We start from the raw sequence: 27,109 nt of genomic DNA on the forward strand, positions 1-27,109 counted from the left end.
GCACGCAAACAAGCCCAATTAAATACACCAACAGATTAAGTCACACAGAGCAATCATGTTTCCACAAACATGGACTCCAAATACATAAGTAGCTTTCCATTCTGTCTTCCCCCCAAATTCTACAAGACCTTTAACTCTGCAGAACTGTTTCACTCCTTACTGTAGCTACATAGTAGTCTGTTTTCTCCTCCAATTAATTTATCTAAAATACCACAACCACGACCCACCCTTCAAATAAACACTCTTTGTAGGCTGACAACACTAGAAAAGCTGAAGCTCTCAACGTATAGGGAAAACCTTTCTACTTCTCCATACCTTTTTGGTCTTTTGTAACAACTAATTCTTATACAGTGTTACTCCCATGCATCCCATTACATACAGGAAAGAACTAATAAAGCAAACAACTAGGAAACTCTAAGTAGGCCAAAAGACTTCAGAAAATTAAAATATATGCTGTACTCAAGGAAACAGCAATAAGGCAACTGACTCATGCTTCCACAGAATACTTGGTCGAATATTCACTATATTCATCAACTGCGATACAATCTTCAGGTCATTTTCCCCAACGACAAAAATAAATAATCAAATTAAATAATTAAATAAATCCTGCATTCTTTTTAAATGGGAAGTGAGAAAGTAAAAAAAAAAACATTTTAAACCTCTTCTGCAGCTCCTAAATTAAAATTCTGTACCCCTGATACTATCTAAGTCAAAGCTTCATCTCCTAGAGCCAAAGCACAGCAGCTGGCAAAGGACAATTTTGTAGGCTGCAAGAGAATCTTCAAAGGGTGGGGGGCAGGGACTGACTACAAAAAAAAAAAAAAAAAAAAATCTAAGCAAACGGGAATTTGTAAAATCATAGCTCCACTGTGCTTCTCTTCGCTCCCGGAGTACAACAAGCACATCCGTGTGGATGTTATTTTTTCCCCCCACGGGTGAGGACAGCAGGACTATACACGTTTTTCCATTTGAACATAGACCACCCTACGGAACAAGATCCCAAGGTACAAAGACTTGTAACTCAGAGCCTAACACCAGGCTCCTTACTACCGCCTCCGCAGGAGCCAAGCCTGGCTCCAGCCCAAGGCGGGTGGGGTCAGGCATGTTAATAGCCAGAGGGGAATTCAACGCTGCATAACAACGTGAGAGAAGACTTGCCCACCTTCTCGCCTCTCCCCTCTCCAAAACAGGATCAAGTTTCAGGACCCAAAGAGTGACACCTTTTTAGAGCCTCCTAAAGTATCCCCCACACGAGCAGAGAATGTTACTGGGACGGAACGGGAAGGAGGACGTTCTCGCCCAGCCCGCGCCAGAGCGCTCACCTTCCACTACGCCACATAGGAACCTCCGAGCTCCTCCTGCCGCCCCAGCCACCGCTGCTCCCCCGGCCCCGGCTGGGTTGTCTTCTCCGGGGGCCGGAGCTGCTGGCGGCTCCAACGATGCCCCCGCGGAAGCAGCAGGGTTGGAGTTCAGCTCGCTCTCCCGCTCCTCCAGCGCCGCCTGGCTCTCCTTCTGCACCATCCTCCTGCCCCCGGCCGCCGCCACCTCTGCAGGTCCTCCTCGGCCTCCGTCCGTTGGGCCGCCGGCCCGGAGCCCTGGAAAGGGCCTCGGCTCCAAGCGCGCGCCCTTCGTGCTCCTTCCCCTCCCCCTCTGCCCTTCCCCCTCCCTTCCGCAGGGACCCGAATGCCCGGATGAGAAGGGCGGCGGCACCGGCGCGAGCCCTTTGTCAGCCGCTGCCTCAGCCTAAGCTGGGGAGCCGGAAGCCCAAGCGGAGGGCGAGGCCGCGACCTCTCGTTCTCTGGAGGCAGATAGCCAAACCTCCTTTTCTTGGTCGCAGTTAGCTTCTGCTGCTTCCCGATAATCTTAGCTCTTCCGCTGTTCCCCCTCAAAGCCCCTAGGTCTCCACCACCGCTGCTTCTACCGCCCGCTTCCTGTTTATCCGCACTGCGCCTGCGCCGGAGACCGGCTCAGACCGGTCCCCTCAGCCCGACTCCCCCGCCTTCTTTTGGGCCAGCCTATTGCGCTTCATTCGATAGGGGGAAATAGAACAGAGGAAAAGCGAAAAGCGGGAGATAATGAGGGCGATGGAATGTACCATTTGTGCTCACCACCCTCTAGGACAAGGCAGGCGCCCTGGAACGGACCATTACCCCTTCTGAAGAAGGGGAGTATGGGAGGAGGCTGCAACCGGTTGAGGCAATGGGGAAGGGGGATGAAAAAGAGAGGTGTTTACTCTTTCAATGCGCAAGCGCGGGAACGAAGCCTCTAGTTCTTAAAGAGATACGAAGAAACTGACCTATTTTCTATTGAGATTCTTCTAATAGGTTGGCTCATTACATCACCCTGACCCAGGATCGGTTCTGTGAAGATAACATTCCAAGGAGCTCAGCTCACCCCTCTGCCTTGAATCATTTTCCCCAACCCCCAGCTTGGCGCTAATCCCTTTAAAAATTAAGTCTTTCGTTCATTCCTTCGTTCAGCAGACACTAATTGAGCTTGCCACTTGCTGGGCTCTTGGGTCACTATGAGCTCACAGTATGGCGATGGAGACAAGCAAGTACATACACAATGCCCGCACGGTGTGCCCAAATGTTGACGGGACCCCAGAGGAGGGACTGACTTAATCCTCCTTTGGAGAGAGGTGGCAGCCATGGTTTCGCTTTTTGAGCTGGAACGTAAAGGATGAGTAGGAGCTAGAGTAGGGGAGAAGCAAAGAAAGAGAGCACTCCAGGCTTATGGAACAGAGTACAAGTGTAGCAAGGGTTGAAAAGGCCTGGCATCTTTGGGAATGGAGAATGTGAACTGTGTTTAAGGGAGAACTGAGATCCCTTGGGCCTTAGCATAAATATCATTTCCTTAAGGAATCCTTCCCTGAGCCCTAGATGGGCTTAGGTCCTCTTGCTGTTGTTTGTGCTCAGAGTTCCCTGTAGCACTGTCAGTAGGCGCTGTTTACATTTATGACGGTTGAGAGATCTGTCTCAGCTTGCGAAGTGTGTGAAATGAGCAGCTCACGCTCATTCTGATCATGAAGACTTACTGAGTATCGTCCGTTTTACATTTTGGTCTCATATTCAACTCCTTCAGCGGTAGCCCAACTTAGCTCTCATAGTCCCTCTTCTTTTTAGTCCTAGAGCATTGAGATGGGGGTTACAGGCAAACATTTTCTTAGATATCCTAGGAGGATCTGGGGTTATCATTCCAGCTGACCCCAGCCCTTGGTCTCATGACACTTTCCCCTTTGCCTCATGCGGTGGCAACTGCTATCAAGTCAGCCACAGTTTCATCTACTGTTCTGACTCTGGGGTGCATGGCCCAGGCAAGATCCACTTTCCAGATCTGCACCTCTCAAACTTGAAGGGAAGTTCTTGCTACACACCTCTACCCTCTGGTACCTACAACAGGAACCAGAGGTTCGTAGGCCTATGGTAAATACCTCTGGAATGAATGAGATACATTCATTCATTTTAAATTCTCAGTTTAAATTCTGCACTCAGTTTAAATTCTGGTTAGAGAAACACACAATAGCAAATTCAGTACATACACAGGGACTCAATTTGTAATAAGTGCTATAAAGGGAGGAAATCTAATGATGTGATAGAGTAACCACAGCAAGGAAAGGCTACTCCAGATAGAAGAATAAGTAGCAATCTATGAGTGAATCATGATAGTGGCTTGGCCTAGGGAATAGCCGTGGAAACGTAGAGCTGTGGTGCATCTTTGGTGGTGGCAGTAGAATAGAGGGAGGGGGCAGCTGCCCCAGTTGGTAGAGCCTGGGAGTTCTGAGAGTTCAAGTGCCATGTTGGACATAGAGATTACTTTTTAAAAATAAAACAATAAAGGAGTAGAGGAAGAGGAAGAAATGAAGACTACTAAATTTTATTACTTCTTAAAATATTTTTGATGTTTATTTTTGAGCAAGATAGAGAGACAGAGTGTGAGCAGGGGAGGGACAGAGAGAGACATACACAGAGAATCCACAGCAGGCTCCAGGCTCTGAGCTGTCAGCACACAGCTCGACGTGGGGCTCAAATACGAACCGTGAGATCACAACCTGAGCCAAAGTCAGATGCTTAACCAACCGAGCCACCCAGGTGCCCCAAGACTACTAAATTTTAACCTGGGCAACTAGGTAGATGGCGTCATTTATTGAGCTGGGGAAGACTGAGAAAACATGAATCAAAGTTCTATTTTGAACATGTTAAGTTTGATCATTACAGGTCCATATGAATATGTCATGTAGGCAGTTGAAGATATAGATCTTGAAGCTCAGAAGAGAATTCTGGGGATATAAACTTAGGAGTTATCTGCATATAAATGGCATTTAAAGCCACGGGACTGGATGTGATTTGGAGAAGAGACTCAGGTCTGAGCTATGGGGCTCAACGTTTAGAATTCCAGTTGAGAAGGATGAGTTTGTAAGAGAGTGCTAAGAAGCAGTGGCCAAAAAGGTAAGAGGAAAATCAGGAGAGTATGAAACACTGGAAGGCATGAAAGAAGTGGTTTTTTATTTATTTATTTATTTATTTATTTATTTATTTATTTATTCTTGAGACAGAGAGAGAGCATGAGTGGGGGAGGGACAGAGAGAAAGAGAGACACAGAATCCAAAGCAGGCTCCAGGATCTGAGCTGTCAGCACAGAGCCCGGTGCGGGACTCAAACACACAAACCACAAGATCATGACCTGAGCCAGAAGTCAGACTTTAACCAACTGAACCACCCAGGCGCCCCATGAAAGGAGTGTTTTGAGATGGAGCAGTTGACAACATTCAGAATCCAACCAGCGGCCAGGAAAAAAAAGATCAGACTGCCAACCTACTGATTTTTTTTTCTGAACCCATTTATGTGTCTTGGCTCTGGGACACTTCTCACCTCACTCAACCACAGACTTCAGCTTCCTTTAAACTTGAATCTACCTGGGGCACCTGGATGTCTCAGTCGGTTAAGTGTCTGACGTCGGCTCAAGTCATGATCTCATGGTTCGTGAGTTCAAGGCTGGCATCAAGCTCTGTGCTGACAGCTCGGACCCTGGAGCCTGCTTCAGATTCCGTCTCTGTCTCTCTGCCCCTCCCCTACTCGCTCTCTGTCTCTGTCTCTCAAATATAAAAAATAAAACATTAAAAAAAATTTTTAAAAAACACTTGAATCTACTCTGAAACATAGAGACCATCTCTATACCTAAGCGAGATATATACACACACTCACCATACTCATTCATCCAATCATACAATCATTTACACAATTGTTGAATACCTATTATATGCTAGGCCTCAAGGATAGGATCATCAGTGGGGCAAGAAAACCTAGTCCAGGCTCTCAAAGAGCCCTCAGGAGTTTGTATAAAATAAGACAAATAATCACTCAAATAAATATATGGTAACAAACTGAGAAGTGCCATGAAGGAAAAGTGTAGGGTCCCATAAGAGCCTGTCACAGTGTCGCTTTGTTTAGACTGTGTGTGATATGGATAGCATCCAAATCTTTACTATATTCCAAAGCTTAACTATATCCCAAAGCCACCCTGGACAGAGACTTGGGAGACTGGGTCTAGTCTCAATCCTCCTATAAACTCACTAGGTGACCTTGAGCATGTCCTCTCCCCTCTTTGGGCCTTTTTCCTTTCCTGTATAATGGAAAGCTAGAGCATAGGTTCTTAACTTCAGGTCCATGGTCGGACTTCAGGGATACAAAAATGTGTGGAAAAGTGTACATGTTTTTTTTCTTCTGGAAGTAGGCCCACAACTTTTATCAGATCTTTTGGAGGGGCTGTGACCCAAAGAAATCCAAGGACTTATGAAGCAAATAGTTGAGGGAGAATGTGAGCAGGAAACACAGATGACAAAATGATGGGATTCTGGAAGTAAGTTTCCCTTTCTTGAACACCATATTCCTCCCTTTACCTTGTCAATGTGTACAGTGATGGAAGGCCTGATCCCCCTTCTATGGAAGGTGAAGCTTAGTCACCACATACTGGTGCCCCAGCGAAAGGATAGGTGGAACCTACCACTGGTGGCCCCTCTCCAGAAAGAGAGCAAGGCCACCATTCCACACAAGAAGTCTCTACTCCCTTTGTGTCACTTGCTCCATGGTGACCTGGGTCCACCCCATATGGTCCCTCATCATTCTTGGCTGGAGTATAAACACAAACATATGTCCATATTGGAGGCAAGGTTAGGATGTTTACACAAAGGAACTTTCATTAGAAACTAAAGGGAACCCCCCCTCAAAAGAAAGCACACTGACAGGCACCTAGGTGGCTCAGTCAGTTAAGTATCCGACTCTTGATTTCATCTCAGGTCATGATCTCACAGTTTGTGGGATCCAGCCCCACATCGAGCTCCACACTGACAGTCCAGAGCCTGCTTGGGATTCTCTCTCTCCCTCTCTCTCTGCCTCTCCCCTGCTCGCTCATTCTCTCTCTCTCTCTCTCTCTCCCTCCTCTCTCTCTCTCTCTCTCTCTCTCTCTCTCAAAATAAACAAAAACTTTAAAATGTTTAAAAAATAAAAAAATTAAAAGAAAAGTCATTTTGAGATTAACTAAGATGTCTGTAAATTAGAAATTCTTTTTTTTTTTCAGTTTATTTATTTTGAGAGAGAGAGAGAGCGTAAGCAGGAGAGGGACAGGGAGAGAGAGAATCCCAAGCAGCCTCTGCACTGTCAGCACAGAGCCCGACATGGGGTTCGATCTCACGAACCCCAAGATCATGACTTGAGCCGAAATCAAGAGTCAGATGCTTAACTGACTGAGGCACCCAGGCACCCCTGTAAATTAGAAATTCTTGATTCCACTTGTAAGAATGTCTAGCCAAAAGACAGCTGGCTTGGCATAGTCTTCACGACATTAATATCCTGTCTCTTGTCTCCTCTAAGGAGATGGGAGAGAGATTCACATGGGGACCTCTCTGAGGTCAGGTGAGTTTCCAACACTTCCAGAACCTGTATCTCAATTTTCTGCCAAGGGTTGGCCATATTATGGGAAAGAGAGGTACTTTCTTTGGGACCTAAAAGACTACAGGTGCAGGGGTTAGGGTTGTGAGGTATGTGTGGAGTGGGAGGGACAAAAAGGCAGAGACAGCAGCCTGTGCATAGCCATTGTGTTTTATTGGATCTGGTATATTTTTTTATTTTACAAAATATACAGAGGAGCCAAAAATGCAAAGCAGTCAACAGTGTTCTGATGGGAAAGGGGCCCCCCTTAGGGCCCTAACCCTCAGATCCTGACTGACTGGGAGAGTGAGCTAAATGGAACGAGCAAGTATATTAAAGGGTGGCAGCATGGCAAGAGTGGTCCCTGCCTTCTAGGTGTGTTCAGGGGCATCTCTGGGTAGACTGAATAGAACAAGAGGACACCCTAAGTAGGAACTGAGGAGATTATGTGGGGGGTTAGAATAGAGCCTGGGTAGACCAAAGATTCTAGTGAATGCCCCCACACTGGTTTCAGATGTTATACATCCCTCCCTCCTTCCCCTTTCTTCTAAGGCATCCACTGACTCACTCCATGCCTCCAAGTCTAGAATAAATGGCAAATAAAAACTTAAGTGGCAGCCATCAGAGAGGGTAGGCTGAAACTTTGGCAGGTATCAGCTGGGACGTCTCCCACCCATATTCCCCTGCTGCTGCTACCACCCACACAAACAGGAAGGAATTCCAGGGATGAGCCAGACATCAAGATCCTAAGCTCTCCTGGGATACTGAGGAGAGTATGGAAATTTCTGGGGCATTTCCTAGGAGACAGAGTCTTCTGGAGAGCCTAGAAACTCATGTTATGATAGCCTGGGGTGGCAGACCTATGGAGCTTAGACCTATAGTCTGGCATGCCTGAGGTGTTACAATCTCCAGGCCTTTCTGCACTCTATCCCAGCCACCTGTGACCTAAACACCCAGCTCAGGCCTAAGATTTCTGCCTTTACATTCTTGTCCCCCTCTACAAGGCTCTCAAAGGCCCTGGTCTAACAGGCTAGTCAGTGCCATTGACAGAGTAGCCTCTCTGAGAAGGAAATCTTAGAGGAAATGCATATGAGATCAGAGATAGGGGAAGCACCATAGCAGGAGACATTTTGTCTAGTGTTGTAGTTTCTAGAATAGGGACGGAAGGTGGAGAACCACTTATTTCCTATTAGCAGGGGCACCCTCAGCACTGAGTGTTAGGCAGGAAGGGGGTGGGAGCTATTGGGAGTTGGGAACACTCCACAGGTACACTCTGCCCACTCCCTGGCCCCTTTAGCTCCAGCAGTCTGGACCACTGAATCCCCAGGCTCTTGGATTCCTACAGCCCCCAGGGCAGGGCTAGAATGAGGACAGACCTGGGAAGAGAAGGGTGAGTTCCACCTGGACTAGAGCTAGAGCATGGTCCCCCCAGGACAACTGACCCCCTCTCCTGGGGAGCTAGATGACATTGTCAAAGAGTTGCATGGACCTCATGATGTTCTCGTCCTGTAGCCATGATGTGAGAGAAGCAGATTGGAGAGAGAGAGAAATAAAAAGAGCTTATCAGAGACACAGAGAGGGACATTCATTCTGAAATGGGAACATTCAGAGACAGAGGCAGCAAGGAAGGAGACACCCAGAGAGACTTGTAGGGAGGGGCAGGCCTCCCTGAGTTGTGAAGGAATAGGACCCAGGAGTGTGGGCAAGTTAGGGAGATGATAATCTGCCCAAAGGAGCTTTCTCCTACATCACTGAATCGGACCCTGAGTCCAGACCAGGGAAGTATGGAGCGCAGGGACTTGTACCTTCTGGCAGGACTCAATGAATTCCTCAATGGTCACCACGCCATCCTTGTTCCTGTCCATCTTCTGCAAAAAGATAGTCAGAGACAAGAGAAGGGATGACAGGAGAGAGGCAGGCAGAACTCAGGTAAGTTCTCTGCTGGGACCTTGCCTCCTTCCCTTGACTCCAGGACCCTCCAGCCTACCCAGTCCCAGGCACCTGGAAGAAGCTCTCCACATGCTCCCTTGGAGCCTCCTCTCGGAGCGCAGGATACGTATACTTGCCCATCATATCATAGATGGATTTCATGATATCAAGCATTTCCTGTTAGGCAAGAGAGAAAAGGATCCCTCCTCAGAGCCTCCAGCCTCCAAACCAGGAAGACTAGAGCCTAGGGCAGACCTCACCCCTTGCTGGTGATGCACGTGTGGGTCACATTTTCCTCCTAAGGGCTCTTTGAACCTCCCCTCACACATAGAAGCTCTCCAACTCTTCAGTCTCTCCACACCTCCTTGGTGATGCAGCCATCCTTGTTGAGGTCATACAGATTGAAGGCCCAGTTTAGCCTGTCATCTATGGTTCCCCGAAGAATCACCGACAAACCAGCCACGAAGTCCTGGGAAGGAGAGAGGAGGGAACTGGTTCTTCAGATACCCTTAACCCAATCCCCTCTCTGGGTTTGGCCTGTGGATCTTGGCCCTGATGCTCCAGGAAACAGGCCTCCCTGACCCACCTCCTCCAGCTCACCTCGAAACTGACAGAGCCATCATGGTTGGTGTCAAAGGCATTGAAGAGGAAAGTGGCATATGTGCTGGAGTCTGTAGGGTAAGCGTGGATAAGTTTGGCTTTCAGACAGGAGAGGACTTCCTACCCCACACCCCTCTTTATCATTTGGCATTCCCAGCCCCTCCAGAACCCTCTCTCCAACTCAGCCTAGAGATGGACAGCTGCTTCCTCTCAGGCCTTGTCCCCTCACCTCCTTGAGGAAAGAACTGAGAGTAAATCTGCTTGAAGTTCTCCTCGTTGACAATTCCACTGGGACATTCCTGGGGGGCGGAAGGGGGGTTAGAAACCAGACTGAGAGCAGAAACAAAAACCCCTTCCACTCACCACCACCTACTCTATGCCAGAGACTCCCAGAGAAGGAAAATCTTCCTGTCTCCAGGGAGCTCACCATGTAGTTCTCTTAAGGAAGGCAAGACTTCTCTTCAGTGCACAAGTTTAAAAAAACAGAACTAACCAGACGGCCAGTCTACAGGCTCCGCCTCGTCTCAAATCTGCTAGAGCTTCCTGCTACAAGTTTGGTCAGCGGGGACGAGGGGCCGCTCCGCCTCCCCTTCCTTCTCTTACCCCTATAAGCATCCAGGCCAATCCTTCAGGGAAGTTTCGGATAGGCCCCGCCCCCTTGCCCCACCCCTCGCCCTGTCTGGCCTGGCTCTGTACTCACATTCTTGAACCCCCGGTACAGGACCTGCAACTCCTTGCGTGTGAACTTGGTTTGCTCCTGCAGCTGCTCCAGACCCTCTGGCCGGTGACACACCGTGGACAATTCAAACTCATCCTCCACGCTGTCTGCGGGGGGGTGGGAGGGGACGAGGGGGGAGGGGACAGCCGCGCCTCAGGCCCAGCCTCCAGGACCCCGCTTCAAAACCATCCTCCCCATCTCCAACGCCAGAGACCAGCCTGCCAGTTCCCTTGGACCCCGGTCCGAGGACATCAAGGCAAGGAGAGAAGACGCTGGTCAGCTTCCAAGTCTATCAGTTGTCCGGGCCCATGGGCAGGCCTGGCCCCACAGCCAGGGGTCCGACTCATCGCTGCCCTGGGCCCTTGATCCCTGGTTGAAGGAGAAGGCCCCCCAGCCCCATCTTCGTCCCAGAAAGGGAGGAGTAGAAAAAAAGGGTTCAAGAGGAAGCGTCTGAGGGTCCAGGCTCCGGACCTTCCCTAACCCACTCAGATCTCTGGAGCCCCACACTTGCCCCGCCCAGATCCTTTTCTCCAGCCAAGCCCCACCTATCCCAGCCATGCTCCAGCCATGCCCCGCCCAGCCCCAGCCAAGCCCATCCAGACCCCACCCCTACCCTGCTCCCAGTAAACCTTAGCGAAGGCCACATCCCTGGCCCCATCTCAGTCCTGCCCCAGCTCCCAACATCCAGTCCCCAGGCAAGTGCCCCCACCCCACGCTCTCCAAGGCACCCGCCACCGCCCCCACCAGGACAGTAAGTCACCTGGGTCCAGCGGGCGGGGTCTGTGGGGGCGGAGGGAGGCTGGGACTGCTAATGCTGAAGGGAGCGAACTGTCACCGAGAAAGTGGAAGACCCGGCCAACTGCAGACACACACCTCGCCCCTCACACTCAACAGCAAATCTCACAGACCTGCGTGTTACAGTGCACACACCCCAGCCCCGTGCACAGTGGCACACATAACGAACAAGCACAAACACACACGAAACAGACCCTACACACATATGCTTGGGGGACTCACGCCTGTCCTTTTCCTGAAGCTAGCCCCATGTGGAATCAAACACAATGACACTCTCAAAATGTAACTACAAAGTGGGCCTCTGTGGCTTGCAAAATTCAGTATGATCCCTTGAGACGGGCAAGGCCCAACTGAGGAAACAGGCCTGGAGAGAAAGCGAGGCCACTCAACTGGGGACCAGGCTGGGACTAGAAAGCCCAAGTATCCTGGCACCTGGAGGAAGGCGGGCTCCATCCTCTGCACCTGCATCCATCCAGTCAGGGCAAGGGAAACTTGCATCTCGAGGCCCAAAACATGCCCAGGGCAGGGTGGGCGGCCACAGCCGCAGATACTAACCTAGTTAAGCCACGACAGACCTCGCAGCAGTCTGGTTTCGCCCGGCCACATTGGCCATACCCACACAGTCTCAGGTCTCAGCCCTGCCACACTGGCTACGCCCAAACACCCGGGGCTCACTCGTTTTTGCTGACCAGTGTGGCCCACAGGCACTTGGGCCCCGCCCCCAAAACTGGCCACGCCCACACATTCCACAGGTTCCGGGTTCTATAGCTACACCCTCCTCACACTCGGGCCAACCAGCGCCCACCCCCACCCCCAAGCCACATTGGTCACGCCCACACACACACTCACACTAGCTGGCCCGAGCCGGTCACACAGGTCACACCCCAAGACAAACAACCCGCCCCCGGAAGCACAGGAGAGGCACTTGCTTTCACTGACTGAGGGCAGGGCTTGGGGCCCGCAGCAAGGCAGCAGCTTGAGGAACCGCTGCTTCAGCGCTTTTTTAGTGGGCCCTGGAGGGTGGCCTGGGAAGAGAGAAGACCCCAGGAAGGCACATTAACCCCCAATGTCCCTCCGATCCCCTCCCCACCATCACAAATCAACCTGACGGGAAGCCGGTGTTGGGAGAGGACCGGAGGAGGAGAATGGTGAGAGTAGCTGGGGCTGGGTTAGGGAAGCCCAGTGGGGTTCACAAGCATATAAAGTCCACTCAGACACCTTGCATAATGGGACACAGCCGGGGACCGTGAGGCCACCGAGGGGAGATGGCATTGGCCTTGGTGCCTGCTGACCCAGTGCCCTTGGCTCCAGTGCTATAGCTGGACCTCTGAGGGTGATGTCCAACCCAAGGACTGCCTAAGTAGGAACACCTGTCTCTGTCTCTCTCTCTCACACACACAGTGACAAATGTGTATAGTGACACACAGAATGATAAATCACAGTGATGGAGGCCATACAGCGACAGCTTGATACCCAGGAACACACTCAAAACCAATGGCCTAATTTTTTAAAGTTTTATTTATTTAATCTCTATACCCAATATGGGGCTTGAATTCACAACCCTGAGATCAAGGGTCACACACTTTTTCAACTGAGCCAGCCAGGCACCCCCCACAATGGCCTAATTAAGCAGGCCCCAACACATGCACACACACACAGGTACACACACACACACACACACACACACACACACACACTTTGACACAGTACTCCTTAATACAAACATATACAGATGTGGTCTAGGAAAAACATGACACACACATATGAAGACCCACATTGGCCATTTTCCATGCAGCATGAACAAACCATACAAGAATACATGGGACAGCATGACATGGTGTGTTAAGGACACTACAAACACTGTGCCACTATAACATGACACATATCAAGGTCACCAGGACATATAATCATATATTGTGATTTAGGTACCCATGGAACCCCAGATACCTAAGACTGCACCTCACCAATAGAACCCATGTTTGTTCTGCCTACCTTTCCTTCCTATAACCCCTCATTTCAGGGCACTTAGAATCTCCCTGTCAGGGGAACCGAGTTCCTCATCAGCTAACTCACCCACTCTAAAAGTGTGTCCCCTACCAGTCCTTTCGTATGGCTTGCTCTTTGAAGGTGACATGATAGCAAACTTTGAAGCAATAATAGACCTTCCAGATGAGCATTTTGGTGTAATGTGGGGCTATCCAGAGCCGATGACCACAGTTCCTCTCACTTCCCCTTATTTTTACAGCCCTGTCCTACAGTGCTAATTGCACCCTAGGGAGAGACTCCACGTTCTTGTGCCTGTCTCCTGGCTGCACCCACCTCCAGACTCCAGAGCCAGAGCTCACAGAGACCTAGCACACTGCTTGAAACTGGCCTCAGTCCATTCCTGGAGGGGCCCAATTTCCTTGGGTTGTAGGTTCCTAGGGCACCCGACATCCCACGCAGGCCCCGCCTCCCCTCAGGCAGGCTCCGCCCTTCAGGAAAAGGCTCTGCTCCCAGAGGGTAATTGAGGTCCATGCTTTCCCCTCCAATACGTCCTTTCTCCCCCTCCCCCTCAGAGCTATGGAGAGGTAGGAGGGAGACGGGAGGGAGAGGTAGGAGGGTGGGCCGAGTCGGGATCGATGGCGGCCTGGCCCCCCGCCCAGGGCTCCATTAGCCCGGACTTTGGTTTCCCGAAGCCGGATTGTGCCTGGGGCCTCCGGTGGTGTAGTCGCAGCTGGACTGGGAAGGGCGGGGAGGGGGGGGGGGACACGACACCACCCCCACCCCCGCCTCTCCCAACCTCCAGCTGTTCACACATCCACTTCCCTCCCTGGTCCTCCCAGGAATCATTCTCCTCTGCCTTCAGCCTACAGGACACCTGGGTTTCCTGGATGACCCTCTTCCCATCAAATAGTCTAAAGGGGATGGATGGCAAGTCAGAGTCAAACTGACTTCATCTTTTCAGGATTGGATGAGCCCCTGCTCCCCACTCCACTCCGATAAATGTAGCAAAGGATGGAGGGTGGGTTAGGGGTTTCCTGCTCTCACTGAACCCCTGAGTAGGCAATTCATTGGCCCTTCCACGTTCCCAGTTCTCTTCACATCTTTGCAGTTCTCCCTGGTGTCTACCCTATAGCCCTCCTATCATGGTTCTTGCCTACTTTCCTGTCCCTTGTGGAACTGGAGAACAGCCATGCTATAGAGCTGCACAGTTATTGGTGTGAAGAGGAGGGAGAGGCCAAACCTCTCTGGGGGAGGCAGAACCTGCTCTCCTCTCTACCTCCAATATCATTCTCCCCACTAGACTTTGGGGTGGGGTGGAGAATTCCCAATGCCTAGGCCTTGAAGATCCTGAGAGAAACTGGGAGTGGCAAGGGGGCTTGGGAAGCAAGGTCCCTGATCTGTTCCACCCCTCACCCTCCTGCCAGAGCTGATTATAAATGTCTCATTCCCAGTGTTCCCACTCCTACCCCTCCAGAACCCACCCCCATCCCAAGCCTTGACTATGGAGCTGGTATTTTCTCAGGGAACTCTGGGAACAGCCACACACACAATCCAGTACCCAAAGAGGCCCAACTGCACAACCAGCCCCCCTCAGGCAGTCATATCCACATCTCACAAAGCCACACACCCGGTCCCTCTACACATTAAATCACATCCTTGTCACATGCAAAGGCTCATACAGTCACACACTTTATCCTTTTTCACATAGAGGAACACACAGTCACACCCCCTGTATCTCTCACACAGAGGTCACATACACCACACTCTGTAACCTACACCTGCAAGGATGGAGGTGTGGAGAGTCACACGCATCTTCAGGGCCATTGTGGGTCCCTGGCCCCAAAGGGATACCCCAGAAGTCTGATGTGACCTCAGGATCCCTCGAACCTCCTTTCTCTACTCTAGATAGCCCTGCCTGTCTCCAGACCTCTCCTCATGCTCCGAATGGATTCCCCTCATCTCCATACTTTAGTCCTCCCATGCTGTGCTCCTCTCACCTCCCCCCTCCAAAACACCCTAGCCCCCGGCCCTCTCTCTTCACTTCCCTCAGACATCCAGCCCCCAGATCCCCTCCTCACCTCCCTCAGACACTCTTCCCCCCACCCACTCCTTGAATTTCCCTCTTTACCTCTCTCAGATGTCCTGTCCCCCAAGCACCCCTCCTCACTTCCCCTAGATGCCCTGTCCCATCACTAACATGCTCACCCGTGACCCCAGTCATAAAATCAGAGTAAGCCCCTCCCCAGTGCCGCTCAGGCCAGCAGCCCAGACACGCCCAGACACCTGGGTTACCTTCCAAGGAGACAGGCTCGAAAAGGCCAAACTGCTCCAGGACCTTGACAAACAGAGCGAGGACCACGAGCACAGCAACCATCTCCAGCCCTTCCAGGTTCATGGTGGGCCTGGGGCATGGCCCCACCAGCTGAGGGTCAGACACACTGGAAGCCCTCCTCACACCACCTCCCCCTCAGGCTCCCCGGCCGGAGTAAGAGGACCGCCTGCAGCCTCCCTCCCCCTCCCCTCCCAGGATCTCCTCCCTCTCCCGCCCCCTCACCCCGCCTCTGCCCCGCAAGCCTCCCAGTCACAGCCTTTTCCTCTTCTCGGGGCCACTTCAGCCTACAGACCGGCATCTCCTCAGGAGCCTTTGGCGTGAAGGATATGGGACAAAACAGGCCAGGCCGTAAGAGGAAGGCAGCGACCTGCCTCTGTCCCTGAGGACAGCTTCCCCCAGACACCTTGTGGCTACTCTGTGCCAAAGGGAGGGGGTAGAGGGAGGAGCTGTGCTTAGGGAGAGGGCAGGGAAGGGCAGTGTGTGTGTGTGTGTGTGTGTGTGTGTGTGTGTGTGTGAGAGAGAGAGAGAGAGAGAGAGAGACTATGAGCTACACGTGTATAAGGAATAGATATATGAGTCAGAAATTATAAGTGTCTGGGCATTTTCTTGTGTGTATTCCCGTGTCTGACTATATAGAGAGTATGTGTTTCTCCTCTTATGTGTGTCTCTGTGTGTGGTTTGCACATGATTGCGTATGTGTCTATTAGGTGTGTGTCTTGTGTATGGGAGTAAGTGACCTGGGTGTCCATAGTATGTGTGTGTGAGTGCACTGGCGTATGTCTGAGTGTGTGGGGGGCATGAAGTGTAGGGGTTTCAGCAGGGCTGCGGGATAGAGGTCTGAAGACTGGTAGTATAGCTGTGTCCTATAATTAGGAGTATGGGTCTACGGTGATTGCATAATTGTATCTGCACGGAGCTGTATGAGAATATAAGCCGGGAGAAGGCAGTGACCTCCCCAGTCAGGAGGACACCACCAACATCGATCGCGGTTGTCATAGAGACAGTGAGGCGGGAAGCACTCTCTTTCCACAGCCCACGGACAGGGAAACTGAGGCCCAAGGGAGGGAGGATTAGGTCCAATAGCCGGGGCAGGAAAAAGGCTGCTTAGCCTTATCATGACCCTCTGGGGAGGGGACTTATTGTGGCTGCCTTTGGGATCCACAGATTCAAGTTCTTTGGAAGAGGAGAGACTGAGCTCCTCCCTTCCTCTCAGCCAGGATCTGCCAAAGCCTTGCCTGCTCCTGAACTGTTACTGGGCTGATGGAGAAGAATGATGGAGAGTAGGAGGGAAATCTGAATCCTCCAAGGGAGCCATCCACCCTCACCCCCTAGAGCATTCCTGGAGCCCCTCCCCCATCTGCCCAGCTCCTTCCCATTGCTGCTGTTGCTGCTGCTGCTGGCTGTGTGTCTGTGTGTGGGTGTGGGTGTGCACATGTGTAGGGGTGGGGAGAGGCCTGCAGAGCCAGTGAACCAGAAGACAACTACTGCCACAGCTGGCTGACATTGATTGAGCACTCACTGTGTGCTAGATAATATGCTATGTGCTTACAGACATGGTCACAGTTTTTAAGATTTTATTTTTTAAGTAGTATCTACACCCAACGTGGGGCTCGAACCTATAACCCAGAGATCAACAGTCACACGCTCCACTGACTGAGCGAGCCAGGTGACCCCAGACATGATCATATTTAATTTTCCCAGTAAACCTATGAAGGAAGTACCATTATCCCCACATTACAGGGATTGAAACTAAGGCAAGAGGAGGTTAAGAAAATCACCAAGATCAGTAAGTGTCAGAGTGTTAATTTTAACCCAGTCTGACCCTGAGCCTGTGCTCTAAACCATCACACTACGCTGGCTCTTGTTAGACAGCTTGCCCACTCAGGAGGCCTCGTTTAGGGAGACTGACTCCAGAGGGAGCCCTCTCCTTTGTCCAGCTCTGGGATGAACGTGTCTCAGCCCAATAGAGGTGTAGGAGTCCCCCTGTCAGGCTGTCCCTGCCACTTCATTTGAGGATCACTGCTCTGCAGTTCCACATGGCCACCACTGGGGGTCAGGCATCCATCTTACTGGGTATCTAACCCTTCCCTAACCCTTACCCCACCCCACAACAACCTGGGAAGGGGTGGAAAGGATGGGAAGAAGGGTATGCCACTGGCAGGCTTGGTCCTCTGCTTGCCGCTCCACCCCCTCCTCCAGGAAGAAGTCAACTTGGGGACTGCTTTTGGTTTCTCATACCCTAGAAGTTACAGATAAACAGATGAAACCAGCAAATATCTCCCTATTACTGTCCAAATTCCACATCTGGCATTTAATTCCCTTTACCCTCATCAGCAGATACCCTTTCCAACCATTTTGGCCTCTTCACTGTCCCCCAAACACATCAAACTAGGTGTGAACGCCCTCCTTTCTGTTCTCCTTCTGTTCTACAGCTCTCATCTAACAGGACTTCCAGGCCTCAGCAGAATTTCTAGTGAACTCACTGTTGGGCCCTCAAAACTTAGCACCAAATTCTGTAATGTTATTAAATGGGAAAAGTAAAAGGAGACAGCATAGCATGGTATGTAATAGTGCGGGCCAGGGTGCCAGATTCCCTGGGTTCAAATCCCGGATTTGTCAGTTATAATTAACTGGGCAAGTTCTTAACCTCTATGTGCCTCTGTTTCCCACCTCATATGCTTGCTGGAAGGAGTAAATGAATTAATACATGGAAAGCTGTTAGAATAATTCCTGGCACAGAGTAACTGTGGAAGTGTTTTCTACCATTATTAACAACATGACATCTCCTGCGCCCCTTACATTTCTACAGCTCTCAATTAACAAAGCATTTCCACAAACATTGTTATCTTGATGGCTTCTCATGACAACTCCATGAAGTAGGTGGAGTGAATAGTATTGTGCCCATTTCATTGATGAGGTAAAGGAGGCCCAAATAAAGGGATTTGAGAGAAAGGGATTTGCTCGAGGTCACCTAGCTAAGATGAGAGGTTGCATATTTGAACCCAGATCTTTCTGGATCAGTCCTGTTTCCTCAACTAGATTCCAAGCTCCTAAAGGGCAAAGAGTTTAAAAATTGGATTTATATAGGAGCGCTTGGGTGGCTCAGTTGGTTAAAATTGGACTTATATAAATTGAATGACAGGTTCTGATCTGGTGCTTGTGGAACAAAGGTGAACTAAACAGGGGCTTCTATTGGGTAGGGAGAGAAAGCCCACTAAGAGAACCTTAAGGCTTCTATTCATTCATAAAATATTTATGTGCCTACTATGTGGTAGGAACTGTTACAGGCAGGCCATGAAATGAGCTATAAAAGCTCATTTAGGAGCACCTGGGTGGCTCATTTGGTTAAGCATCCAACTCTTGGTTTTGGCTCAGGTCATGATATCACAGTTTTGTGAGTTCAAGCCCTGCATTGAGCTCTATGCTGACTGTGTGGAGCCCGCTTGGGATTCTCTCTCTCTCTCTCTCTCTCTCTCTCTCTGCCCCTCTCCCACTCATGCTGTCTCGTCTCTGTCTCAAAAATAAACTTTAAAATGCATTTCCCTAATGACAAAACAAACAAAAAGCTCATTTAACTGTAAAAGCTCTCTAACTGGAAGGCCAGGAAAAACTTGGAGAGGTTATTTTTTGAGCTGGTTCTTAAAAGATGGCAGGGCACCCAGGTGGCTTAGTTGGTTGAGTGTCCAACTTCGACTCAGGTCATGATCTCTCATGAGTTTGAGCCCCACATTGGGCTTGCTGCTGTCAGCATAGAGCCCACTTCAAATTCTCTGTCCCACCCCCGCCCGTCCCCTGCTTATGTTCTGTCTCAAAAAAAAAAAAAAAAAAAAAAAAAGATGGCGAAATGTCAACAGTCTACCCTAACAAAGGGGCCAACATTTAGTGAGCACATTTTGTGTCCTGGATACTTTACGTATATTGTCTCACTTAGGCCTCATAATAAAAATGAAAAATGAAAATATTACTCCTGTGTTTACAGCTGACATGGTCAGAGTGAGTAGCAGTATGCCCATTTTGCAGATGAGAGAATTGAGGCTCAGGGAAATAATTTTCCCGAGATAAAACAGATGGTGAAGGATGGATCAAGACTTGAACCCGGACCAATGATCTACCAGTCTGTCCTTCCAATGCGTGTGGGGATGCCAAGGAACCTTGGATGACTGTAGCTTAGTTAGTGCCGGGGGAACCATAAGTGATAAGACCAATGGTCAGATTCCATGGAGCCTTGAACACCAAGCCAAACTATCTGGAAGGAAAGAGGCAGCACAGCCACATCTCTGGCTCTCTGATGCTGATTCACAGATGGAGAGACTGACAACCTTGCACCCAATTGCCCTGTCTCTAGACCCTCCTCTTCTCTCTCTCATCCCCACCCTTAACCTTCAGAGACCTCGACCCAGCCTCACAGGGACTCAAGGTCCTAACAGGCCTCTGGTGGGAGGGTCTGTAAGAAGTGAAATAGTGAGTTGTTTTCCAGGCTCTCCCTTCTCCCCACTCAGCAACCTCTCAAGTCCCGGGGCCCTATGAGAGACTTGTCCAGATCTGTCCTCCCTAAGCATCCTGGTGTCACTTAGCTCTTCACTCAAGGGAGTGAAGTCTTAATGGAAGCACTTTAGGCAGAGTGAGAGCTCAAAGGTACACTATCTTAAAACATTAGGTAGGCCCTCCCTAAATCCCTCAAACCTCACTGCAGAGATACTCCTATCATTTAGTTGTCTGTCTCTCACCCTTGGAACCTGGAATAATACTGCTTTATGAGGGGATGCACCCTATGTAGCTGTCCCACTTTCATCTGTCCATGATCCCCCAGTGAAGACCCCAGCCAGTGAAGACCGCAGAGCTCTTCTCTTGGTCCCCCAGCCCCCATCCCCAGCCCCACCAGAAGACACAGCAGCCCCCAGTTGCACTAGGTGATTAATGACTTCCCTAGGCCTTGGGGCTATTTTGGGGCCTGGAAGTCATGCCTGCTATGATTGAGAGCTAGTCCTGCCGGGCTCCAGCCATCTGTCACTGGAGACAGGTCCAAGAAGGGGGCTTAAGGGACACAGGCTCCCCAAGAGACTTCCAAGCATGACTCTGGCTTAGCCCCATCTCCCTGCCTTCCTGGGAACACACGGCAAGGAGAGGCCAGCCTATACTCCAGGGGCTCAAGAGGATACCATGGAGAGAGCCAGAGAACTACAGATCCCAGAATGCCATGGGGCGAGGCTGTTTTGGTCTCTCCAGGCCAGGTAGTGAGGTGATGCGAGGTTCTGTGGGCCTTGCCCAGGCAGCCTTAAGGAAACTCAAGTGGAAGTGTGTGTAAATCTCAGCAGTGCCATGATATGATATTCACAATCCACATGTCATAAATTCCACACATCCCACACCAAGGTACAAGCTTGTGAAGACTATACAACTAACTTAGTGTGACTCAGGAACCCCCTACCCAACTCTAAAGCGTAGAACCCCAGGCACATGCCATTTCAGTGTCATAGAATCCCAGTGATATGCAACCCCAAGCATGCACAGTTCCAGTAGTCACAACCCCAGTAATGTATAACCCGGTTCATACAAACTCCCAGGGATAGACAAAACGGTGACATACAGTCCTTATGCCACACAAGTCTATTCATCCCATCATTCATGAACTCACTAGCTGAGTTCATGTTGGTCCAGTCCCGCCTCGGCATTTTTTCCTTTTGGACGCTGACGCCAGTCATCTTAAGATCCCATTAAATTAAGCAATTCAATAAGCCCTTTCCCTGCTCCCCTGCAAGTTTCCTCCTTTTATCCCTTTACATCCACTTGCTTGAGGCCCCCTCCTCTGCCCTCAGTGAGAAGTCCTGCCTCATCCTCCACCATCGTGAAGGACCATGATGCCCCCTACCCTTTCCTCTTTGAAGACCCCTATCTTCCACCTTCTCTGTAGGAGACTCTATTCCTAGCTCTACTTTGTCAGGGATCTTGCCCTTTAAACGCTTTCCATTGAGGGATCCAGCTCCCTCCATCTCTGTGAAGGGCCCTTCCCTTCCCCACCTCTGTAAGGCTCTTATCCCACTTCACTCACTTTTTTTGAAGGGTCCAGGCCCTTCCTCCCTTCCTCATACCTGGCGACAGCGACCCAGTCACTAGCTGGTAGAGGGATCGTGCTGCTTGCCCCAACGGGCTCCGGCACCTGCGGGGGCATCGGTTCATGGTTCGGCTGAGAGTGCACTGGCCAAGCTCCTCCCCCAAGGCCCGGGGCAGTCAGGTCTCCGCCTCCACCCGAGTGGGCCCTGCGTGGGCGGCGCGGGAGGGCCGGACCCGCAGGACCAGAACCAGAATCTTGGACAACGGAGTCTTCTTCTGCTTCCTGTTTCCTCCGGGCCGCAGGAGGGGAACTTCCCCTATGCCCACTATCTGAAGCTCCCGTCCTCAAAGTTTCTAGACTGGGCGGGGCGGGGCGGGGGTGGGGGTGGGGGTTGGAATGGGAGGAGTCCTCACAGCCATCACCGGGAATGTTTTCTGATATTCTGGTGGGGAGGGGAGGCACCCACAGGTTTTGAAAAAGGAGATGGGGAAGGGGATAATGAACCTGATACTTTACTGCCCCTCTTCAGCCCTTTCTTCTCTGCCGGTAGCAACCTCCTCCTACCAATTTGGCACTGAGAAGCAAGTTGGGGGGGGGGGGGGGAGTAAGAGGACATAGTTGTCATGGCAACTTCCCACACTTCCATACTTCCTGGACCAATGGGAGAGAGAGCTGGAGGAAGGAGGAGGAACTGGACCGCGTATTGGGATGGCAAAGAAGAGGCGGCTCCGAATCCCTTTCTCTCATAACTTTCTGTTTTGTGTCCCTTTGTCTTGCTCCAGTGGGTTCCCAGATTCTACCATCATATGTTGGTTGCCAGCCAAATGCATGAAGGAGAAGCTCCCCTCCCCTCAGTCTCAGCCCTGACCCTTTCCAGGACTCATCTCCATCGGGTTGTAACCAAAATAAACCCTTCCAGGACCCACTGACGCCTTCAAACCACCGGGACAGCCTACAGAAGAGACTTAGTTCCACTCCTCCGACTGGGATCCTGTTTTTTTGGCTGAAAATTCTACATTTATGAGACAAAAGTCACGTTCGAACTCCGTGCAAATTTTGCCACTAGATTTGGCAGCGACATCCCCTTTCGGAATCAACTACGCAAGCATGGCTGCTCTAAGACCACACGAGGGCGCCCTAGACTTGGGAAAGATATTTTATGGCCAGAGGGACCCGAGTTCAGGCCTTGGCCAGATTCCAGCTGTCTCCTCACTGTCCCCAGTCCTTTCTTTGCCTCCGGCTTGGACAGGACTGCCACGGATTGCTGCCTTTTCGCACCACGCTGCACTTCCAAACAGACCTGCCAGGCTTGGAAGACCACAGGGGGTAGATCTGGGTCGGCTTGGGGCTCAAATTCTCCCACCCCCAAAAATCTCCCCCAGCTTTTGAGTCCGGGGGAGTGGGGAAGAAAAGTGATCGGGGGTACACAGGATGCCCTGAGGTATGACTTAAAGACTCCTTCTCTGTCAGCCTGATGGACCAGAAAGATAGGAGCCAGACTACCCCCATGTCCATCCCAGGAATCCCGACTGCACAGGGAAGGAACTTTGGGCACAAGGGTGGCCCCATGGTACCTCCGCCCCGACCGCTCTTCAGCACCGCGGACAACGACTCCCCTTTTGGCTTCCCCTCACGCGTTTCAACATTTATTTATTTTTGGGACAGAGAGAGACAGAGCATGAACGGGGGTGGGGCAGAGAGAGAGGGAGACACAGAATCGGAAACAGGCTCCAGGCTCCGAACCATCAGCCCAGAGCCCGACGCGGGGCTCGAACTCACGGACCCTGAGATCGTGACCTGGCTGAAGTCGGACGCTTAACCGACTGCGCCACCCAGGTGCCCCTTCCCCTCACGCGTTTCAGAGCGTCCCAGCCTCTTGTCTCTTGCTGTAAGACAAGCCCTCCTCTGAAAGGGGATCTCCTTGTAGTGCTATTTCTATTTTCCAAGTCCTGTGTGGAGCTCTCTAGATCGAGGTTGCTGCTGCTGAAGAACACCATTCTTGAAGCTTGTCAACATTTGACCTATTTTTCCTCGGGAGGTAGGCAGGCAGGAAGTAGTATTCTCCATTTTAGAGATGAGAAAACTAAGACCCAGAGACCAAAAGTAATAGAAAGCCCATTCCTGCACCTTCCAATACAAGTGCTTCCCCACCTTCACTCAATCTCTGATTTAAATAGCCAAGTGGGGAGGGGATGATTCCACTAAAAGAGAGAATCAATTAAAGCAGAAGCAAACACTGACTACTGTGATGCTAATGAGTGCCCTGGGGCCTTACTACTAGCAAGGATCCTGAGTTGGTGAGAACACAGTTCAAAGCAGAGCTGGACCTTTGGATTCCATCCCAGGCTGAGCCACATCTAGGGCACACCTGGAGCCTACTTGAGAGGAAGGGCCCTCCCTTCTAGGAGTCTCAGCATGGGAACTAGGATTTCTCCAGGGTCAATGAGTAGGGGAGACACTTTCTCAAGGCATTAGATCCTAGTTCTCTTTCCCACCCCCAAGTGTTAACCTCACTCCCCTCTGGACAGACAAGGATCATGGGCTCCTTCCACCTCCCCAGCTTGTTTCTGACAAGGAGACAGTCTCCCTCCTCCCTTTCACTGTTGGAGTTCCTGGGCAGGCTGCACAATGAGACAGAAAACACACACACACACACACATGGAAATGTACACAAGGTGACACAGGCCCCCACACAAACACGTGGGTCTGCCTACCAAACCCAGGAATATGTGCGGGCACAGATGTACTCCCCACTGTGGGAGAGAGAGCATGCCTGGGCAGCAAAGTGGTTTGGGGAGGCTACACGGCACCTTCCAGGTCAAGAGCTTCTAACTCTGGGTCTGGAGTGGAAGCAAGAGGGGGTGTTTTCCTTCAAGACTGGGTGAAGTTCTGGGAGGGTTGTTGAAGGTTTAAGGAGCTTCAGTTGAAAGAATGATCTGAGTACTTTTGCAGGGGGCAGGGCAGTGACCAAACCCTAACCAAAGCCTCCCCTCAAGGGCCAGGTGCTGTTCCTGGGAGCCAGGCTGGGCAGCTGGACACTGGAGTCTCTCCTTGGGTCCACCTGGTCAGTTTGTGAAAAAATTGGGGGGAAAGTGAGGTGGGCAGTAAAGGCCTCCTTCTGCACCGGGAACCCAGAGAGGCAGCAAGGGTAAGACACATCATAGACACTCGCAGATATTGCCACATGAAAGTACACAATCAGCACGAAAGGCCAAATATAATGTGCATAGTCTCACAATCACAAAGCACAATACAATCTACTTTAACAAATGCTTGCCCCAGGAGGTTGAGTCATAAGTCTTACAAAGAGACATACACCATGAAGTGAAGTCCTGACCATTCTGGTAGTCTCACACAGAATCGCACACTCCAAGCACAGAATTGCACATAAAACAGAGGCACATGGTCAAAACAACTTCATTTATACAGGGTCCTAACACAACGTCACTCAAACATCTGATAAGATCATACAATCGCACAGCCAACAAAATCACACTCACCCTGTCACCAAGCCTAGGGCACATGGCAACCAGCTGAAGGAGACCGTGCGTGCAGGCACACACATATACACACACAGACACACACAAAGAATGACAGGCGCTCACGCACGTAACACCTCCCACTCCAGACACTCTCCTAGCTTTGTGTCACACACGCCCACACCTGCTGCTTCTCCCCACCTGCCCGCTAGTCCCCCCCCCCACCCAACGCCCAGGGGACCCAAGGCTTTGAACCCCCAGTGTCCTGCTGCCCAGAACAGCCTGGAGGGTGCCTGGGAATGGGGCAGAGTGTGAGCAAGGGCCTGGCCAGGGTCAGATAGGGTCTGGGGTTGGAATCTACCCTCCCTCCTGCAACCCCTGAGTCCCTGACTCACCTGTGAGCTGGTCATAGGATCCGTCCAGGTCTCGGGAATCGGACAAACTCTCCTTGCGGCCCTGGCCCCGCATGGCCCCCGGCGCCCCCGTCCCGTCCCGCTTGGGCCGTGGGAGGGGGCGCCGGGTAGCCAAGATAGGGTGCTCACACGGCGCCCCCTGGCGGCGTTGCACGCTGCCTGGGCTGGGGCTGAGTCTGGAATGGGCTGGGGTCCCGCCTGGGGTCCTGGGGCAGGAGCGGGAGGCTTGGGCAGTAGGTGAGCGCAGAGCCGGAGGCAGAGCCGAGCTAAGCACAGAGCTGGAGCCAAGCCGCCTCTCTCCTCCCGCCCCCTCCCCGCGGCTGTCACCGCCGCCTCCCCCCTTTGGCGCTGCCGGGATTGGCTCCCCCTACCCCCGCCCCCTCCTCTTAGCAGCTTGGGGGAGGATCCCGGTGAAAGGGTGAGCTGGGAAGGGCGGGGAGGGAGACTGGTTCTCCAGCAACATTACCCCCTAAACCTGGAGCTGTGGGTCCTGATGGTGGAAGATGGAGCAGGGCCCGAAAGGCCCCGCTGTGAGGAAACCCCTGCCCCAACCTTCAGGCACTCTTTCCCCCACCATCAGTACGGGCCAGGGGAAGTCTGTAAGTGCCCTGTCTGGGTCAGTCTCCACGTCAGCCCCTATTTTTTATGTTCTCCTCCCATGTATGGGTCTCTGTGGACCCCTGCCAGTGCCCGCTTTGCTCGGAGGGGGTTAGGGACGAAAAGCAAAGGTCAACCCAGCCTCTATCAGGTTCATCTCAGGTTAAAGGTTTCACATAAAGACCCCAACCCTCACCCACTGCAGAACCCTGTCTCTGGGCCCCATTCACTGTGAGGGTGCCTTCTTCTGGGATCTAATGACCCCCATTGGCCCACTGGAAAGAACAGGAAAACAGACCGGTTTTTCAAGACTTTTCTGGTTCTTTTGTTCCTCCCCCCCCCCCCCCCCTTCAACTTTGCTGCCCTTCTCTTGTCACCTGCCCTGTCCTAGATTCCTTCTGTTTTCCAGATCTGAAGAGTGACTGAAGGGTGTGGGGACCCAGGTGAGGATACAGCGTGGGTAAGAAATGCCTTTGTTATTAGGCTTCCTTTCCTTAGAAGGATAAGCTCCTTTTCTGAAGCCGGGGGCCATCACAGAGCTGGGCTGCCTCCAGCTTCCAGGAACTGAGTGACTAAGCCTATTTGACCTTTTCCAGGCTTGTTACTGGACTCCTAGCCCAAGAGCCCCCAACCCACCAAAAGGAAGAAGGGACAGTGTCTAGTGGGTCTGGGTGGTGTGGTGGCAGTGTCCCGTGTATCCTCCTCTCTGCCCAATGGCTCCTCTGGAGGGATGACCTACTGAGACTGAAAGCTTCAGCTAAAGTGACCCCAGCACGTTTAATGTCTTCAATCGGATTTAATTTCCAAGCACTTGATTCAATTAACTCAGCAGGAATTGTGGTGGAGTTCAGGCGTGAGAGGGGGATAAGCAGCTAAAAGAAGGATGGTCTTTGGGAGCAATGCCCTGCTTCTAGCTCTCTCCTGCTCCGGAGGGTCCTCCGGAGGACACAGCATAGCTGCTGGGGCATGGACAGACATGGGCAGCTCCTTTTGTGGTTGAATTCTAGGAGATGATGGGATTCCCATTTGGAGTTCTTAGAACAGGTATATGTAAATGGGCCAAGAGATGGGCTTCTACAATGGAAGGCAAGGAGTCCTTCACTACTGCTTCATGCCCTTGTTCATTTCATAGGCAAGGAATCCATAAGCAGTGAAGGCAAGGGAGGCTACACCTGTCTGAACCTAAGTGGCTTCTACTAGAGCCAGGAGACTTAGGAGGAGAGTGAGGATAGGTAAGGGTCCCCTAGCCAAATGGGAGCAGCACCTGGGAGATCACCTTAAC

At 51.4% G+C, this 27,109-nt stretch overlaps 2 protein-coding genes across 9 annotated transcripts in view; both read right to left on the reverse strand.

The window, feature by feature from the left end:
* The window catches only part of OGA (O-GlcNAcase), a 29,389-nt gene extending 27,413 nt beyond the window's left edge, over positions 1–1,976 (reverse strand). Inside the window, exon 1 of the mRNA XM_043597319.1 lies at positions 1,323–1,976. Within this exon, the coding sequence (XP_043453254.1) occupies positions 1,323–1,521 (199 nt within the window). The 5' untranslated portion in view covers positions 1,522–1,976. The remainder of the gene's footprint in view (positions 1–1,322) is intronic.
* On the reverse strand, positions 63–25,555 carry KCNIP2 (potassium voltage-gated channel interacting protein 2). Of its 8 annotated transcripts, XR_006299839.1 has the most exons (12): positions 25,213–25,554; positions 11,898–11,993; positions 10,934–10,987; positions 10,156–10,280; positions 9,685–9,754; positions 9,456–9,526; positions 9,217–9,324; positions 8,928–9,032; positions 8,732–8,794; positions 7,636–8,432; positions 380–388; positions 63–74 (listed from the first exon to the last, which is right to left on the reverse strand). XR_006299839.1 is itself a non-coding variant. In XM_043597324.1 (10 exons), exons 1-9 carry the CDS (start codon positions 25,283–25,285, stop codon positions 8,764–8,766), a joined length of 747 nt encoding a protein of 248 aa, XP_043453259.1. In that variant the 5' UTR covers positions 25,286–25,555; the 3' UTR covers positions 7,082–7,509; positions 8,732–8,763. The 8 variants fall into 8 exon arrangements, 7 of the variants coding, with proteins under 7 accessions (XP_043453259.1, XP_043453256.1, XP_043453255.1 ...); XM_043597324.1 differs by lacking the exons at positions 63–74; positions 380–388; positions 7,636–8,432 and adding an exon at positions 7,082–7,509 and having other exon boundaries at positions 8,914–9,032; positions 25,213–25,555; XM_043597321.1 differs by lacking the exons at positions 63–74; positions 380–388; positions 7,636–8,432 and adding an exon at positions 7,082–7,509.
* Positions 25,556–27,109: the final 1,554 nt, after the last annotated feature.

The sequence above is a fragment of the Prionailurus bengalensis genome, chromosome D2 (genome assembly GCF_016509475.1).
Source record: "Prionailurus bengalensis isolate Pbe53 chromosome D2, Fcat_Pben_1.1_paternal_pri, whole genome shotgun sequence".
Lineage (NCBI taxonomy): Eukaryota > Metazoa > Chordata > Mammalia > Carnivora > Felidae > Prionailurus > Prionailurus bengalensis.